Source organism: Argopecten irradians, chromosome 1, assembly GCF_041381155.1.
Source record: "Argopecten irradians isolate NY chromosome 1, Ai_NY, whole genome shotgun sequence".
Taxonomy (NCBI): Eukaryota; Metazoa; Mollusca; class Bivalvia; order Pectinida; family Pectinidae; genus Argopecten; species Argopecten irradians.
In genome coordinates, this window is record NC_091134.1 from 43,122,037 (window position 1) to 43,140,943 (window position 18,907).

The 18,907-nt window shown below is 34.4% G+C and overlaps 1 protein-coding gene across 1 annotated transcript in view; it reads right to left on the reverse strand.

Annotated features, from left to right (window-relative positions):
• Positions 1–628: 628 nt before the first annotated feature.
• Positions 629–18,907, reverse strand: part of LOC138329156 (protein O-mannosyl-transferase TMTC3-like) — a 41,282-nt gene continuing 23,003 nt past the window's right edge. Inside the window, exons 10-21 of the mRNA XM_069275932.1 lie at positions 14,427–14,509; positions 13,650–13,787; positions 12,994–13,118; positions 12,445–12,548; positions 12,044–12,126; positions 10,554–10,626; positions 8,652–8,738; positions 7,917–7,990; positions 7,567–7,687; positions 6,751–6,855; positions 6,280–6,363; positions 629–6,010 (exon numbers count right to left, since the gene is read on the reverse strand). Coding sequence (XP_069132033.1) covers positions 5,306–6,010; positions 6,280–6,363; positions 6,751–6,855; positions 7,567–7,687; positions 7,917–7,990; positions 8,652–8,738; positions 10,554–10,626; positions 12,044–12,126; positions 12,445–12,548; positions 12,994–13,118; positions 13,650–13,787; positions 14,427–14,509 — 1,782 coding nt within the window. The 3' untranslated portion in view covers positions 629–5,305. The remainder of the gene's footprint in view (positions 6,011–6,279; positions 6,364–6,750; positions 6,856–7,566; positions 7,688–7,916; positions 7,991–8,651; positions 8,739–10,553; positions 10,627–12,043; positions 12,127–12,444; positions 12,549–12,993; positions 13,119–13,649; positions 13,788–14,426; positions 14,510–18,907) is intronic.

Here is an 18,907-nt window from a genome sequence, read left to right on the forward strand (position 1 = left end):
CCTTATAACTCAAAAGAACTAAAGTAAAAAACGGTTTATACAAAAAATATATTTATTGAAATGTGGGTGACTAAATGCTACATTTCATAAAGACTCGTGTTGAACAGTTCTCCAGTAACTGCTACATTTAACTTCTCTCTGAACTATGTATAGTGTGATTACGATAATTTCAGACACTTACAGAATTTTGACTTGCATAACTACATGCTATCTTGTACATTTGACAGTGTAAAGATGAGAACATGTTATGGGCAGTAATTAATGATATAGCCACAGCTATGTACATGTAAATACGATGAATTGTGCCCTCCCAGTGATGTTTTACTCCAAATGCGCTCTGGCTCCTGCAATAGTGTTTCACAGAAATCTGTTTCAGGCTAGGATGTTAGTGTTTTGAATGTAATAATTTTTCTATGGCAGATAGACGACAAAAGGCAAAACATTTTTACCAAATATGGCGACCTAAACATTTTTACCAAATATGGGCATTTCACAAGGCAAAGAGAAATACTGAAATTAAAACATACATTCCAAGACGAGGATGCGAGTTTTGTTACAAAATAATGATGTCACAATCGATACCTTCCCGCAAGGGAGATAACTCAGTAATATGCAAAAACTGAATATGGAATGTGCGAGTATGTATTTCTTTCTCGTACAGTGTCAAATGTAAAGTAACTGAAATTTAAGATTTCAAACCATATCCCAATTATATAAACACTTTTGCTAAACATAGCGGTGATCACTTTTACTATGTGGACCAGCCATACTTGATCGAATCTCGGTTAATTAACCTCTACAGTAGGTAAGTTAGCTCACTTTTACTGCGTGGACCAGCCATACATGATCAAATCTCGGTTAATTAACCTCTACAGTAGGTAAGTTAGCTCACATTAAAAATTTTCACAATGTAAAAATCAAAGGTGAATGTAAGAAAATATGGCAAATCGAATGCTATACTTCTCTCTTGTTTGTGGTTACACCTTACAAGATACAAATATAGATTAACCTGTGCACTTTCTGTAATTGTAAGAAATAAATGAACATGATTGCTAGTTTGGCGTTTATACTCTAAAGCCAGCAGGTGCAGTAAAACGTTATAACAAGGCTGGTGAACATATAGAAAATAAGCTTTAAAAACAATCACACACTATTTCTATAAAAATAACTTTAAAATCTTATTAGCAAAATATGCATATCCACACTTAGGAAAATGATAAATACACACAAATTATCAGGTACAATCCCTACATTATTATAAACTGGATCGTTGCAATGAATGGCTTCGCTTTTCAAACTTTGAAAACATTCATGGATAGCACATTATTTAAATTACTGACTATACAGCATGAGATCTGTCTTAATGTAAAATCACTTCTAAAATGTCATCTTACATTTACATATTAACAACAATGCACATCACCATGTCGTCAATGCACATCACCATGACAACAATGTACACACTGTACATCACCATGACAACAACTTACACCACCATTTCAACAATGTACTCCTCTTTGACATTTAGATACGTTTCGAGGACAACAAAGAATATGTATGCTAGATAATGTACATTTCCATGACAACAAAGTATTTACATTACAAGGTATGCTCAATTACTATGTACATTTCCATGACAACAAAGTACATTTTACCTTGATAACAATGCATATTTTATGACAGCAATATATGCAATATAGATATCTCCATGACAACAATGTGCAGCTCTGGTCTTTGACAACTATATACTCTCACATCCCAATATGTATATATACACGTGCATACATTTACATTTCTGTAAGTAACAACAGATATAATGATATGACATATTTCCATTGTAAAGACTGACATTGCGTATTTTCTATAACAATTCATTGACTAAATGACAATAACAAAGTATATTGGTATCTCCATGACAAAAAATAATTTCAATGCCTCATACAATACAGACCATCATCTATGTGGGACAATTCTTACTGTATGACAATATTCTGTAAACACAAGGCAGAGTGGGGAAGACACTTACTCAAACCGGTATGTAGCCATACAGTTATGTATAACCACTATCACTCACAGGAATTCTAGGATACGCATTAAGACATTCATTTTTTGATATAATGTAGAGATTCTACTGACATTTTCAAGCCAAATTTTTCTTCAATTTCAATCTTACTTATTAGCTAATTTTAAATTCAAATTATCTGAAAATGTGCAAAATCATTTTTGAAGGATGTTGTTAGATCTGGTCTTTTAATAACTTGGTCTTGGAAGGTTATACAAAAAGTAGCTATTTACAAAATCATTTTTCAATACCATGTAATATAAATTTGTTTCTTAAATAAATTCTTTACAACCCATCCACACATAGTATAGGGATACCATATCTATCACACACACTGCATATACATTTGTATAGCTGTATTACATGTATGGATAATTAAAAATCTGTCAAACTGTAATCTCAATTGGTCAACATTTAATTGATACCACACACTTCTGAATGGCTCACAATACACACACATCCTATTTCCCCTCATATAAGATAATCATTCTATAAAACTACTCTCATTTATATCTAAATATGATAATTACTCTTGTGCACCAGTCTAGGATTCACATATATAATGGGGTCTACAAGATAGACCAGTACAGTCTGGAATATCTACCCCACAAAGTAAGTCACTTTTTTACCTTTGGTTTTTATTGTTCTATTACCTTAATATTCCAGATATGGCATAAAAATAACTTATGTACTTAAAATATCTTAAGTGATTTTTAAATTCATTACTTAATAACTCTACACATATATGAAAATAAGATTATTTCATAAAAAATATAATTTGATTTCTATATAATTTCTATCTTAGTTATATCTAGAATGAAAATTCTACTATTGAACCTTGTCTTTTTCAAATTTGTCAAACTAAAGATAACTGTTTAATAAAAAAAAATTGGGTGGTCTATGCTAAAACATATTTCAGCGTTTTGTTAAGAGATATACTGTAAAAGCACTTATTTCTGACTGATTTTAAACAGGTATGTGCTATAATGCTTTGTATCAGAAAATACCATTTTAGTGAAGACTATTTGTTGCGAAAAGCACATATACATGTACATTTACAGTGATATTTATAAAAAAAACTTTGTGATACCAAAATGACGTTGGTTAAGGACAATTACTGTCGATAAGTCACATCTTCCAATTATTGTAACATCATGTTTGATGTGATTTTGTGACATTACAATCACCAAAAGGTGCCTCTGATCATAATCGTCGGCCACTATGTTTTAGTATCTTGAAACCCCTGAATTGGAAGACTTTGAATACGGTTCCATTGTTTACTCTATAACAAGGCCAGAGAGTATTTTAAGGATGAAGTTTTACCTTCATTAGGACATATAAGGTTTTGACAGATTTATCCAGCTTATACCAGTTTGTCATTAAGTGATGTTGTTATCATGCACAGAAAGGATATGGTGATCAATGTAAATTAAATGTAATCTTTCCCCACACTTGGAATTTTCTTTATAATGGACAAACTTGCTGCTGTTAATCAAACCGCACATAAAGGACTAGGTATGGTAATGGCTGTTTTTGGCCCCTAAATCTACCAAATTTCAAATTAAGTATTTAGAAATTAAGTTGCTGCGTTTGAAATATTGAATACGCCCCTGATAAAAACTTAATAATATTTTTGTTGACAGAAAGTATGTTTTTGCTATATAACCATGGTAACTTTGCATAAATTATGCAAATTTGAAAATTTGGTCACTTTTGCCATATTTTTGATGGTTTTTCTTTTAAAAGCAATAGAGTGCAACCTAGAACAAACTTTATATTTTAAGGGAATTAGCAGACACAAAGAATAGATCATTTAGAGAAATCTAAAGTTTGTTCTAGAATGTGCTCTATGTTAACTTGATGAAAAACTGCATAAAAAAGGCCTATTTCGATGAAATTTTCCCATTTTGCATAATTAATGTATAATAAAAATGGTTGCTATGACAACTAGAAATGCTATATTACCTAATAGCACTATCAAATATGTCAGGTATGTAGTTAATATTTCAATGCAAGATTAACATCTTAAAATATCAGACTTTGAAAAATAGTGGATTTGGGGGCCACAAAAGACCCTTACCATACCTAGTCCTTTACATTTTGTATTGTGTATGCTACAATATTTTCTCCATCAGTGAATGGAAACGTGTGTGTGCGATCATGAGGCTACATATATTGCCTGACGTTCGGTCAATTATCCCTCTAAAATATTATCCTATTGTCAGTGCTTTTCAAATAATATTTTGGATGCATTATCCACCTGTTTTTAAGTAAATATGTATTAAGTATGTTTCCATATGTCGGTAGAGTTATATAATCAATAATGAAATAATATTTTTGGCAAAAATGGTAAAATAAAATAGCTGCTTGTATTTGATTCTCCCTAATGAATTTTAGAATTTAATGAAGTTTCTTGTAATTTACATCGTAATAGACCTTTTTAATTGTATTATTTCAAGATATTCAGAAACACAAATCTAAGACCTAACGCCTGTTAAAAGCTAAAATAATCTATCACATCAAAATAATAGCTAAAAATGATATCATAAACATGGATGAAGTGAATACTCTTCAAAACATCCAAGTGTAGTACCGTAATATTTCATTAGGTTGAGAAACCAGACAATATTGTGTAGTTATCACGCTTTGGTCCATAGAAAAGAATTATGCACAACACAGATAAAAATAATCAATTTTGGTCCATGAATAATTTGTAATGCATTGTTTCAGCGGCACCTTAAATGAACATCAATGTCAACTTTAATACCTCTACACTATTTCACACAGGCCCAGCCTATTTTCAGCTATTCTAAAGTGGGCTGGAATGTTTATAAAATTCTCTCTCAATAAATCAGATCTATCATAAAATACAAACAAATAAATCTCTATATTAACAATATACGAAAGTCTCTCTGTAACAACTGTATACCTAAATCTACAGGACCCAGTAAGAGTAACTTTGAAAAATTTATGTTGTAATAATGATTTAGTATCTGGTAATAATGACTAAGTTTTGTCGTATCAATGACTTAGTTACATAATTTATTTTGACTTAGAATCCCATCATAACAGTTAGTTATTACAGCATGCTAAGTCATTATTATGACATTTTCTTTTACATGTGACCCTTACTGGTTACTGTCCCAGTCAGTATTCTATTTACTAAACACCATAATAATGTATATACCTTCTACACACACAGTACACACAACCATGACTATGTAACAGATCTAGCCTGTTATATCACTTCCTGGGTGGGGAGGAACCTGAATGAGATGAGACATGATTTGGATTTGTCTCCTCTGATAATTTGTCTTTTGGTGGTGTCTTCTGTTTTGGAGGTGGGGGAGGTTGTTGATTTGAAGAAGACTGTTTTTGCTGTTGTTGTTTTACTTGTTGTTGCTGTTGTTGTTGTTTTGCTTGTTGTTGCTGCTGATTTTGATTGATGTTTTGCTGCATTCCTGGTTGTTGCTGTTGCTTGTTTGGTTGTTGTTGTTGTTGCTGTTGTTGCTTGTTTGGTTGCTGTTGTTGTTGATTGCCTGGTTGTTGTTGTTGTTGCTGTTGTTGATTGCCTGGTTGTTGTTGTTGTTGCTGTTGTTGATTGCCTGGTTGTTGTTGCTGTTGTTGCTTGCCAGGTTGTTGTCCCTGTTGTTGCTTGCCCGGTTGTTGTCCCTGTTGTTGCTGTTGCTTGCCAGGTGCATTAGGGTCTGCTGATGCTGTGTCCTGTGCTGCCCTTTGTTGTTCCTTGTGGGCCTTGATGGCGTCGTTGATGCGAGTACGTACAATCTGTAAATGGTTGAAGATGTACTCCTCGTTAGGTGCCATGTTATGGACACGAGAGAGACACTTCTCTGCACGGAACAGATCCCGTTTCTCCACATACACCACACACAGGTTATGATGGGCCTGGACATTCAGGGGCTCGAGTTCTATCACTAGGTTGAAGTTCTGCAATATATACATATAACATATATCTAAGCCAGCCAACTTTCAGCAAGACTGATCATAGCCAAAAAGAGAAGCTACTTTATAACTGAATATTGTTTAACAACAAAATTTCAACAATTTTACTAATTATAGAACAATTGTTGTTGTAAATTCTTTGATAGTATTGTAATCTTCTTAAAAATAAGCCTTAAAATCATATGACATAAAAATAGGGTATCACCCCCACCGCCATTACAAGATATGTTGTATTTATAACACAGACCACAAACCTTTTCTGCAGCGTCTAGATTTTTCAGGTTATTTACATTGATGTCGCCCATCAACATATTGCCCTTGGTGTGGTTTGGGTGAAACTGAAACACAATGATGTATATATATTTATATGGTGTAGTGATATCTGGTAACAAAGATACATATACAGATTGAAAAAGGAAATATCCTTATGACACATGGATTCAAAATTTTAAATTCATACAAAATTTTCAAAATAAATGGAGATGAAAGAATGTTTTAGTTTTGCATGCTTGGAGAGCAAAAGTGACTTTTTTTATTTGACGACAAGCCTCGTAAAAATTCAAAAGAAATTAATACTAATTTAAAATGTTTATTTAACATAAGTCTTAACTAGAAATGTCATTATTGTCTATTACACAGGTGATGTTTACATATCTAAAATATAGCCGGTAACTGTATAAAGTTTCACCTCTAACATAACTCTAAATGTTTGACATTTGACCTACCTTTAAAAGCTTCTCCAGGTACGGAACAGCCTCCAAAGGTTTCCTCATGTGATTTGTGAGAAGGAGAGCGAGGTTAAATAAGGCACTCTTAAAGTTCTCCTCCAGCTGGAACAACACATATACAATATACAATGTACAAGGCATGAACCTGTATTACTTCATAATCTATTGGAAGTGAAAACTTTTGCTTAATCAGTATTTAGGAGTATTCAATTTATTTCTGAAGTTATTTTGGATGTTTTGTAGAGAGTTTTGTGAGGACTAATAATATCAAGGTGTTCAAGTTAAATGAGTTATGTCATTCAGTAAGTATTAACTGCAATACAAATACAACATTTGTTTGGGTTGTTTAGTTTTATGTCTTTTCAACAGCCAGGGTAATGAAAGGATGTGCTTGCTTTGATGGTGGAGAGAAACCACACTATCTGGAGAAAAACCACCAACTAGCGGTCAGTACCTGACATCTACCCCACATGGAATTCAAACTTGCATCCTAGAGGTGGAGGGCTTGTGGTAATATGTTGGACATCTTAACCACTGGGCCACTGTGGCCCCAATATAATATATAAAACACATTTGATATATTGGGAACAAAATGGGCATGTAACACCCAACAAACTTACAATTTATAACATACTGTACTCAAAACATGTATGTAACTACTTATACAATCATGTAAAACCTAACATTTAGAACTAAATGCATATCACACTATCAAATCATTATGGAATCATTCTATGTTTAACACTATAGACATCTAGCTTACAACAGACCCTTACATGTAGGTGTTGTACCTACTTGTACAGGAGTACGTACCTCTATACAGCGTTTAAAATGAACCTCAGCACTGGAGTAGTCGCGTCTGTCCATGTCAAGCATGCCAAGTGTAAAGTGTACCTTGGAGTCAGCAGGGTTAGTCGTTTTCAGCCTACCAAGTCTGATAAAAATCAAACAAAAACAATACAACTTAAATGATAATTATATGATCTGTGCTCCGTATGTCTATATTCTGTAGGAAAAAAATTTTTTTAACAATAAAGGAAAAAAATTGACATATAGAAAATTGGTTCTTTATTGAATTATTGATAAGAAGCAAAATTCTATAATCATAGAAGATGCAGGTGATCATTTAAAATGAGGCAGAGTGCTACTGTAATGCTTCATACCTTTTATAGGCTTCTGGCCAATCATTTGGGTTCCCTCCTTCCTGAAGCATGATGGCAGAGTTGTACAAGGATTGCTGCAAATGAAAACATATCATAATATTTTCATGTGGAATTTTTCCATCCCCCTAGGAAACAAAGCTACCCATATCATTTAAAGTAGAATTTAAGTTAACAAGCATGGAATATTTCCTAATCTTAAAATAGTTTTCAGACTTGAAGATTTTAGCATGTATTATATAATCATGTACCTATGAAACTATTTCAAAACTTTTAAAACTCAAACAATCTGTTAAATTATATGTATTCTATCTTCCTAGCTAATCTTGACATTCCTCAACATGGACATCTATAATCAGTTATATTTCGATTGACTGTTTAATCATCTCAGTGAACTCTGAATATAACATGACGAACCGAACCATCAACTTTCTCTTCATAAAGCTGATTCTTGTAATGTTGACAACAACAACATATCAAACACAAAGCGGACATTTTTGTCAGAGTTTCTCATCATCACAAGTACAGTGTATAAAGTTATGGATGATCTCATTATACATGTACATGTATGTGAAAATATCTCTGATGATTTTGTAAGAAAAACACAAATGTCAATATCATGACATCTAAAGATGCTATTCCAGCTTTTGAAAGGGAGAGCAACTAGGATCAGATTCCAGCTCTAGAAAGAGCAACCAGGATCAGATTCCAGCCCTTCATATTACACATGTAAGTTACCATATGATCAGGATCGTGACGGAGGGCCTCCTCAAAGTTGAGTTTAGCAGCAGCAGCATTTCCCATCTCCAGGTTAACAACTCCTAGCTGTGGAGAGAGAGAAAACTTTATACAATGATACAGTCAACACATATATAAGTCAAAATCCTTGTCTGTATACTGGCAAAATGTCCGTGTCTGAATTCAGATCAATTTTCAAATGAATTTTTTTGGACCAAAATCAAAACCTGTTAATGTGACTTTCACATGAATTTTAGCAGATATTTTTCTGTGTATAGTAGAAAGCAGGGTCTCACTGACATGAATACCGATATGTGAGAATGGTCATCTTTACCCTACACTGATATCTAAGAATTCAGACTCCTTAATGGCTAACTAAATCTAAAACTTGTATTGTAATTATCTGGCTCATACTATAATGGTAATGGTCGATACATACTTTGTAATGTACATTCATACTTACATTGTAATGAACATCAGCATTATCTGGTTCATACGTTATACTTCATTGTAATGTACATCAGCATTATCTGGTTCATACTTACATTGTAATGAACATCAGCATTATCTGGTTCATACTTACATTGTAATGAACATCAGCATTATCTGGTTCATACTTACATTGTAATGAACATCAGCATTATCTGGTTCATACTTACATTGTAATGAACATCAGCATTATCTGGTTCATATTTACATTGTAATGAACATCAGCATTATCTGGTTCATACTCACATTGTAATGAACATCAGCATTATCTGGTTTATACTCACATTGTAATGAACATCAGCATTATCTGGTTCATACTTACATTGTAATGAACATCAGCATTATCTGGTTCATACTTACATTGTAATGAACATCAGCATTATCTGGTTCATACTTACATTGTAATGAACATCAGCATTATCTGGTTCATACTTACATTGTAATGAACATCAGCATTATCTGGTTCATACTTACATTGTAATGAACATCAGCATTATCTGGTTCATACTTACATTGTAATGAACATCAGCATTATCTGGTTCATACTTACATTGTAATGAACATCAGCATTATCTGGTTCATACTTACATTGTAATGAACATCAGCATTATCTGGTTCATACTTACATTGTAATGAACATCAGCATTATCTGGTTCAGTACTTTAAAGACATTGCATTATTGGTTATATTCATTGAAATGAAATCAGCATTATCTGGTTCATACTTACATTGTAATGAACATCAGCATTATCTGGTTCATATTTACATTGTAATGAACATCAGCATTATCTGGTTCATACTTACATTGTAATGAACATCAGCATTATCTGATTCATACTTACATTGTAATGAACATCAGCATTATCTGGTTCATACTTACATTGTAATGAACATCAGCATTATCTGATTCATAGTTTACATTGTAATGAACATCAGCATTATCTGGTTCATATTTACATTGTAATGAACATCAGCATTATCTGGTTCATATTTACATTGTAATGAACATCAGCATTATCTGGTTCATACTTACATTGTAATGAACATCAGCATTATCTGGTTCATACTTACATTGTAATGAACATCAGCATTATCTGGTTCATACTTACATTGTAATGAACATCAGCATTATCTGGTTCATACTTACATTGTAATGAACATCGGCATTATCTGGTTCATACTTACATTGTAATGAACATCAGCATTATCTGGTTCATACTTACATTGTAATGAACATCAGCATTATCTGGTTCATACTTACATTGTAATGAACATCGGCATTATCTGGTTCATACTTACATTGTAATGAACATCAGCATTATCTGGTTCATACTTACATTGTAATGTACATCGGCATTATCTGGTTCATACTTACATTGTAATGAACATCAGCATTATCTGGTTCATACTTACATTGTAATGAACATCAGCATTATCTGGTTCATACTTACATTGTAATGTACACATCGGCATTATCTGGTTCATACTTACATTGTAATGAACATCAGCATTATCGGGTTCATACTTACATTGTAATGAACATCAGCATTATCTGGTTCATACTTACATTGTAATGAACATCAGCATTATCTGGTTCATACTCACATTGTAATGAACAACATTATCTGGTTCATACTCACATTGTAATATCAGCATTATCTGGTTCATACTCACATTGTAATGAACATCAGCATTATCTGGTTCATACTTACATTGTAATGAACATCAGCATTATCTGGTTCATACTTACATTGTAATGAACATCAGCATTATCTGGTTCATACTTACATTGTAATGAACATCAGCATTATCTGGTTATATACTACATTGTAATGAACATCAGCATTATCTGGTTCATACTTACATTGTAATGAACATCAGCATTATCTGGTTCATACTTACATTGTAATGAACATCAGCATTATCTGGTTCATACTTACATTGTAATGAACATCAGCATTATCTGGTTCATACTTACATTGTAATGAACATCAGCATTATCTGGTTCATACTTACATTGTAATGAACATCAGCATTATCTGGTTCATACTTACATTGTAATGAACATCAGCATTATCTGGTTCATACTTACATTGTAATGAACATCAGCATTATCTGGTTCATACTTACATTGTAATGAACATCAGCATTATCTGGTTTCATACTACATTGTAATGAACATCGGCATTATCTGGTTCATACTTACATTGTAATGAACATCGGCATTATCTGGTTCATACTTACATTGTAATGAACATCGCATTATCTGGTTCATACTTACATTGTAATGAACATCGGCATTATCTGGTTCATACTTACATTGTAATGAACATCGGCATTATCTGGTCAATTTAACTCAGAGCTATTCATTTATTTTATACTGCTCTAGTGCATCAGGTAGTCTGTACCACAAACAAAACAGGTGGTTAAACATTTCACTAGAAATCTCACCATGACTGACATCAATTAGTGACAAGTGATTTCAGATAGATATTTTAAACTACATCTTTACTGAGTGTTCTTTACCAAAGTATAAAAGTAATATTTAAGGATGAACTATGTAAATTATAACATGACAATTCAATAACTCAGAGAGTTTATTCAAGACTGATTATTTTTAAACTTTCTTATGTATCTTCTTTATCTTTTTAAGTCAGTTGGCAAGGAGTGCAATAGCATATTACAGTACGTCTTAAGAAATATCAAGTCAAAGTCAAAATGGCAGCTATATCAAATCAGAAAAAGAACGACTCATAAAATTGATGTGATTACACCTTTCGAAATATTTGAAAAGTCTCCTACTTGTTAAATAGAAAGAGAATGAAATGATATTGAGCAGTTGATTTCCATTATAGAATGCTAAAATGAACAGTCAGTAAATTTTCAGACATGATGATAATTACCTAGACATTTTGACCATGATATCTCCACGGTTGATATACCCCTGGACATAGTCAGGCCTCATAGAAATGGCAGTCCTTAGTAACTGTAACAGAGAGTAAGGAGAGATCATACCGGAGTAATACTTCACAATTATTTACTAGTAACATAGTGATTAGGTTAAGATTGCTGCCATCACTTTCTCATTTGAAAATGTGATTTGATTCACACTTGACATAGATTTTGTTATTCTTTTTCAAGATTCCCTTTACCTTTATCTATTTTCGCTAATATTTTGTCATAGCTTTATCTATAAAAATGTTTTTATTACAGTTATGTCTTTATGTAGCTAATTGTTATTTGTTATTTTATAGAAACTACAAAAGACACACACATAGGATAACTAACAGGAGGGTATACATACATTATCAGCCTCAGACAGACGGGCGGGGTCCTTAGACACGAGCGAGGCAAGATTGAGGTAAACATTCAAGTGGTTAGGTGCAACACGAGTGGTATAGCTTTTACCTGAAAAGTGGGAAGTTTTATTGTTAATAACAGACAGAGTTACCATAGTGAAATATTCAAATCTGTAACCTTTCAAGGAATTTTTTGTTTAAGATTCAAGGATTTCTCAAAAAATGTTAGTTGAATAGCAACTGCCATTTGGAGAAATATATATATAACATGTAACATTTATATTACACATTATAATGACATATATACATTGGACTGTTAAAATTTGATTCTATATATTTTTATGATATATACTGTTCAAATTTGAGTCATCAAATGCCAAGGTTTAACAATTAAAGGATTAGCTGTCACGACCTCATTCAAGAGATAGAGGTATATGTGAAATCTACTGTCATGTAAATTTATTAAACCCTGCACACAGATTTGAACTCTCCTTATTTCATGACTGGTTCAGTTCATTATGAAATTTCAGGGGTGTCTCAGTAGCCTTACTGACCTGGAATAACCGGAGGAAACAGGTCCATAGCCCGTTTATACGCCTTCTCTGCCTCCGCCGACTTGTTCATTGTGTTGTATGTCCTCCCTACATTCATGTGGGCCCCAATATCATCCGGCTGAACACTGTGACATACAGAAATATTCAGAATTTCATTTACCACACCTTAAAATACATTTATTCTTTACCCTAAAATACATCTATTCTTCCCCTAAAATACATTTAAATAATGTCATAAAAGGAAAGACCAAAGATTCAGCAACTTAATTCCAAACACTTGAATTTTTCATTTTCATGATATGCCCAACATCTTTTCGAAATATGGTGTAATTCAATTTTAGCAACGAAGAATTAGAAATCTCTTATAATTAAGAGTGGTATCTATGTCTTCCCTTCTGATGTTTGAAGCAAAGTTGCAGTAAGATATTTTAACAAAATATTGCAAACAAAATACGATATTTAAAGAGCTATAGTATGAGGAGCAGATCACTGAAAATTTTACACATCTATCTATAGAGTGCACTGTTTATATTACACTGGCAATACATCTATTTTAGCCTCCATCAATTATTAGTTTGTTTAGGTTGAGTACCTACTAATTGGTGTATAACAATGCTAATACTGCTGATTTCTCCTGGAGTGTAGATTTAACTCACCTTGCAGCCTTAACAAAGTACTCAAGGGCTTCAGTGAAACGCTCCTCTTTTTCCAATGCATGACCAACGTTGTTAAAGCACTTGGCATTCCTCTGGTTTACTTTCAGGGCAGATTTAAATAAAGTGTACTCCGACTTCCTAAAACAACATATGCAATTTGAGAAAGAACCATTCAGTTTCTTCTAAGAAGTGGTAGCACATGTAAATGTATCAAACTTCATTTGTCAAACCATGATTTTCTAGTTTGTCCATTATGGAAATATGCTGCCCCATTGGGGCATTGAAGAAGAATCTACACAATTATTAAATTTGAGAAAAATCCCTTCTGAAATATATTTTCAATAGCAGTAACAAGAAATGATGGAAAGAAGGACATTAACACAAAGAGATGGCACAAAGATAAAGGTGGCTTAAAAAACAGGTACATGTGTTTATCTTTCTCAACTATTTTCTAAATTGTGCTGTTTATCATTTCCTGAAAATCTGCAGCTGAATCTAGTTTTCAGAAAATAAGATCCCACCTTGGAATAAAAAAGAATGCTGAATACCAGGTAAATCAAAGTTATATAGCATGGCACATGATCATTTAGACCACTTAAAAAGAAAACACACCAAGATAGACTGGAGTCTTTAACATAGGAAATATCATTGTTTCAGTCATGAAAATCAATATTCATTTTTACACAGAAATACTGAACCATCAAGGTGTTTCTTTTGTGTTATAAAGCCCAACAGTAGCCATGCCTGTGTACATGCTGTGTGCAACAACATACTTACCATTCCCAGTTTCTATGGTGAGTCTTTAGTCCATGGGTTAGTATAAGGAAACCAAACAAGCCCCATAAAATAGGCTTCAAGCTTCTGTGAAGTAGGAGAAATCGTAGAAAACAAATCATAAAAACACAAACGAAAGTCAAAATCACAGCTGAACTAGCTATAGGTCATCTTTCCAAATACAAACACATTTTGATATTTATCTATTAGGAGTACGATTCAAAAAGAAGGAAATTAAATGCTGTAAAATTGGAATAATTTATGTACAATGTGATAACCGATAATGATTGTGCAGTAGTATTGTTTCTATTGGTGATGGAATGACGTCAAAAGTTGATATTCCGCGTTACGTCATTTCCGCTGGAAGATTACAAATAGTTACTTTCCATCATGCCGGATCACCACTGGAGATACTAGTCCCGCACAAATGTTATCGGGTATCACATGGTACGTGAATTAGTGCCATTGGAATCAGTTTGTTGGATATTGATTTGAAGCCACTGTAATACATACTCATAATAGTGATTCTTTGTTTTAGACATATGGTAACTTTATCTGTGTTAACTTGATTTACCTACATATTGCTTAGTTATCTGCTCTTAAGGGTAGGTTATCATTGTTACTTTATGTGTTAGTGAGCATATATAACAATGTCAGCCCACTAACACACGAAATAACATTCCACGCCTACCTTCATGTTTAGATAGCTTTATGTAACATGAACTGCGTATTGCAGCATGGAATATCAAATGATGGAGATGATGACTATGTTCAACAGAAGAATAACAAAATCAACCAAAACAGCAGTCAACATGCTCAAGATGTGGTAGAAAGTTAGAAAAAAAAACCAAGATCATGCTGATAAAAGTTTGAAAACATTACCCAAATAAACACAATCCTAAAACTGGACATAATTTTCAACTAATTAGTATTTGAAAATTCAATACAAAGCAAAAAGTAAATTTTGAATAAAGGTAAAGAAGCTTTCGAGCAAGAAATTGATTCAAAGATGTTTGAATGCCCATCAAATCCTTTTCTTTCACATATAATATTTCACAAAGTCAGGAGACAAAATTAGAAAGCTGCCAGTAAGTATTTTACAGACATTAACATTATTCAAGAGTATTTGGTCAATGGATGAAGTAACTTTAGAGATTGTTTTTATGACTTTGACAAATGCTGTCTGAACCTCTGTTATCTGGTCCATGTTTCCTAACCTAATTCATGACAAGAGGCCCATGGGCCTTAACGGTCATCTGACCCATGGCACAAAACAACAAAGTCACAGTATAAAGTAGTGGTTAACAATTAATATAAATAATACAAGGAACTCCTTAGTTGAATATGTAAGTTTCTGAAATAGGTAAATGTCATTTGTTGAACAAACTTGGTTGCCCTTCATCCATATATGGTTGTAACCCATTTAAGGATTAATATAAGGAGTTCAGATTTTAAAGCCAAATTGCAGCAAAGCTCCCAGTTTGGACCTCCGCCGTACTATCCCCATGGGTCTTAGCCTGGTCCTTTATAAAATATGATTGTCCTCACCTAAAGTTCCCCCTTCTGAATCAATTAAAACCCCTTTAGACCAATTTTCATTGAGATCTGGAATGAACCCGAACACAGGAAGTGGGCTAGCAGCCATCTTGAAATACCAAATTTTTTTTACGAAAATGTTTGCCTGTTCGGCATCAATTAAAACCCCTATAGACCAATTTTCATTGAGATCAGAGAGTGAAACCTGAAAACAGGAAGTGGGCCAGCTAAAATTAAGAAAATTTGCCCTTTTGGGGCCCCACCCCTCAGCCCCTAGGGGTCGGACCAGGTTCATTTATATAAAATAAGATTGTCCTTCCCCAATGATGTTTAACACCAAATATAAATGAAATCCATCCAAGGATGAAGGAGGAGTAGGATTTTAAAGCTTAAAATAAGAAAGTTTGCCCTTTTGGGGCCCCACCCCTCAGCCCCTAGGGGTCGAACCAGGCTCATTTATATAAAATGTGATTGTCCTTGCCCAATGATGTTTCACACTAAATATGAATGAAATCCATACAAGGATGAAGGAGGAGTAGGATTTTAAAGCTTAAAATAAGATAATTTGCCCTTTTGGGCCCCACCCCTCAGCCCCTAGGGGTCAGACCTATCTCAAATATATAAAATATGAATGTCCTTACCTAATGATGTTTCACACTAAAATATGGATGAAATCCATCCAAGGATGAAGGAGGAGTAGGAATTTAAAGCTAAAATAAGAAAATTTTCCCTTTTGGGGCCCCACCCCTCAGCCCCTAGGGGTCGGACCAGGCTCATTTATATAAAATATGATTGTCCTTCCCCAATGATGTTTCACACCAAATATGAATGAAATCCATCCAAGGATGAAGGAGGAGTAGGATTTTAAAGCTTAAAATAAGAAAATTTGCCCTTTTGGGGCCCCACCCCTCAGCCCCTAGGGGTCAGACCTATCTCAAATATATAAAATATGAATGTCCTTACCTAATGATGTTTCACACATGGATGCATCCAAGGATGAAGGAGGAGTAGGAAATAAAGCTAAAATAAGAAAATTTTCCCTTTTGGGGCCCCACCCCTCAGCCCCTAGGGGTCGGACCAGGCTCATTTACATAAAATATGATTGTCCCTTCCCAAATGATGTTTCAAACCAAATATGATGAAATCCATCCGAGGATGAAGGAGGAGTAGGACCAAATTAAGAAAATTTGCCCTTTTGGGCCCCGGATGCTCATTTATATAAAACATGATTGTCCTTTCTAATGAAGTTTCACACCAAATATGGAGAAATCCATCCAAGGATGAAGGAGGAGTAGATTTTAAAGCTAAAATTAAGAAAATTTGCCCTTTTGGTGCCGCGCCCCTCTAACCCTAGGGGTCGGACCAAGCTCATTTATATAAAATATGATTGTCCTTCCCTAATAAAGTTTCACACCAAATATGAATGTAATCCATCCAAGGATGAAGGAGGAGTAGGAATTTTAAAGCTAAAATAAGAAAATTTGCCCTTTTGGGGCCCCACCCCTCAGCCCCTAGGGTAGGACCAGGCTCATTTATACAAAATATGATTGTCCTTCCCCAATGATGTTTCAAACCAAATATGGATGAAATCCATCAAGGAATGAAGGAGGAGTAGGCTTTTGTATAAATAGTCTTACGCACGACGCACGGCGCACGACGACGACAAAACGCGATGACAATAGGTCATCCTGACCTTCGGTCAGATGACCTAAAAATCTAGAAATGTCAGTAAGACATAAAATGATACCCCCCTGCTGCATAACTGAGTAATAATTCCATTAATAGGGGATATTGCAGAACCATATATAGTTTACTCAACTTCCCTTTATGTCAGAGCTCTGTGTACCAAATTTGATCATAATCTGTCAAGAAGTTAAGGAGAAGTTGCTGGACAAAGTTGTGTAGACACACAGACAGACAGACAACCTGATTCCAGTATACCCCACCTTAATTTCGTTGCGGGAGTATAACAAGACAGACAGACAGACAGACAGACCAGACAGACAGACAACCTGATTTCCAGTATACCCCACCTTAATTTTTCGTTGTGGGAGTATAACAAGACAGACAGACAGACAGACCAGACAGACAGACAACCAGATTCCAGTATACCCCACCTTAATTTCGTTGCGGGAGTATAACAAGACAGACAGACAGACAGAACCAGACAGACAGACAACCTGATTCCAGTATAACCCCACCTTAATTTCGTTGTTGGGATATAACATAGACAGACAGACAGACAGACCAGAACAGACAACAACCTGATTCCAGTATACCCCACCTTAATTTCGTTGTGGGAGTATAACAAGACAGACAGACACAGACAGACCAGACCAGACAGACAACCTGATTCCAGTATACCCCCTTAATTTCGTTGCGGGAGTATAACAAGACAGACAGACAGACAGACCAGACAGACAGACAACCTGATTCCAGTATACCCCACCTTTAATTTCGTTGTGGGAGTATAACAAGACAGACAGACATACAGACAGACCAGACAGACAGACAACCTGATTCCAGTATACCCCACCTTAATTTCGTTGCGGGAGTATAACAAGACAGACAGACAGACAGACCAGACAGACAGACAACCTGATTCCAGTATACCCCACCTTAATTTCGTTGTGGGAGTATAACAAGACAGACAGACAGACAGACCAGACAGACAGACAACCTGATTCCAGTATACCCCACCTTAATTTCGTTGCGGGAGTATAACAAGACAGACAGACAGACAGACCAGACAGACAGACAACCTGATTCCAGTATACCCCACCTTAATTTCGTTGTGGGTATAACAAGTCAGGACAGACAGACCAGGGAGTACCTTAATTTCGTTGCGGGAGTAAGACAGACAGACAGACAGACAGACCAGACAGACAGACAACCTGATTCCAGTATACCCCACCTTAATTTCGTTGTGGGAGTATAACAAGACAGAC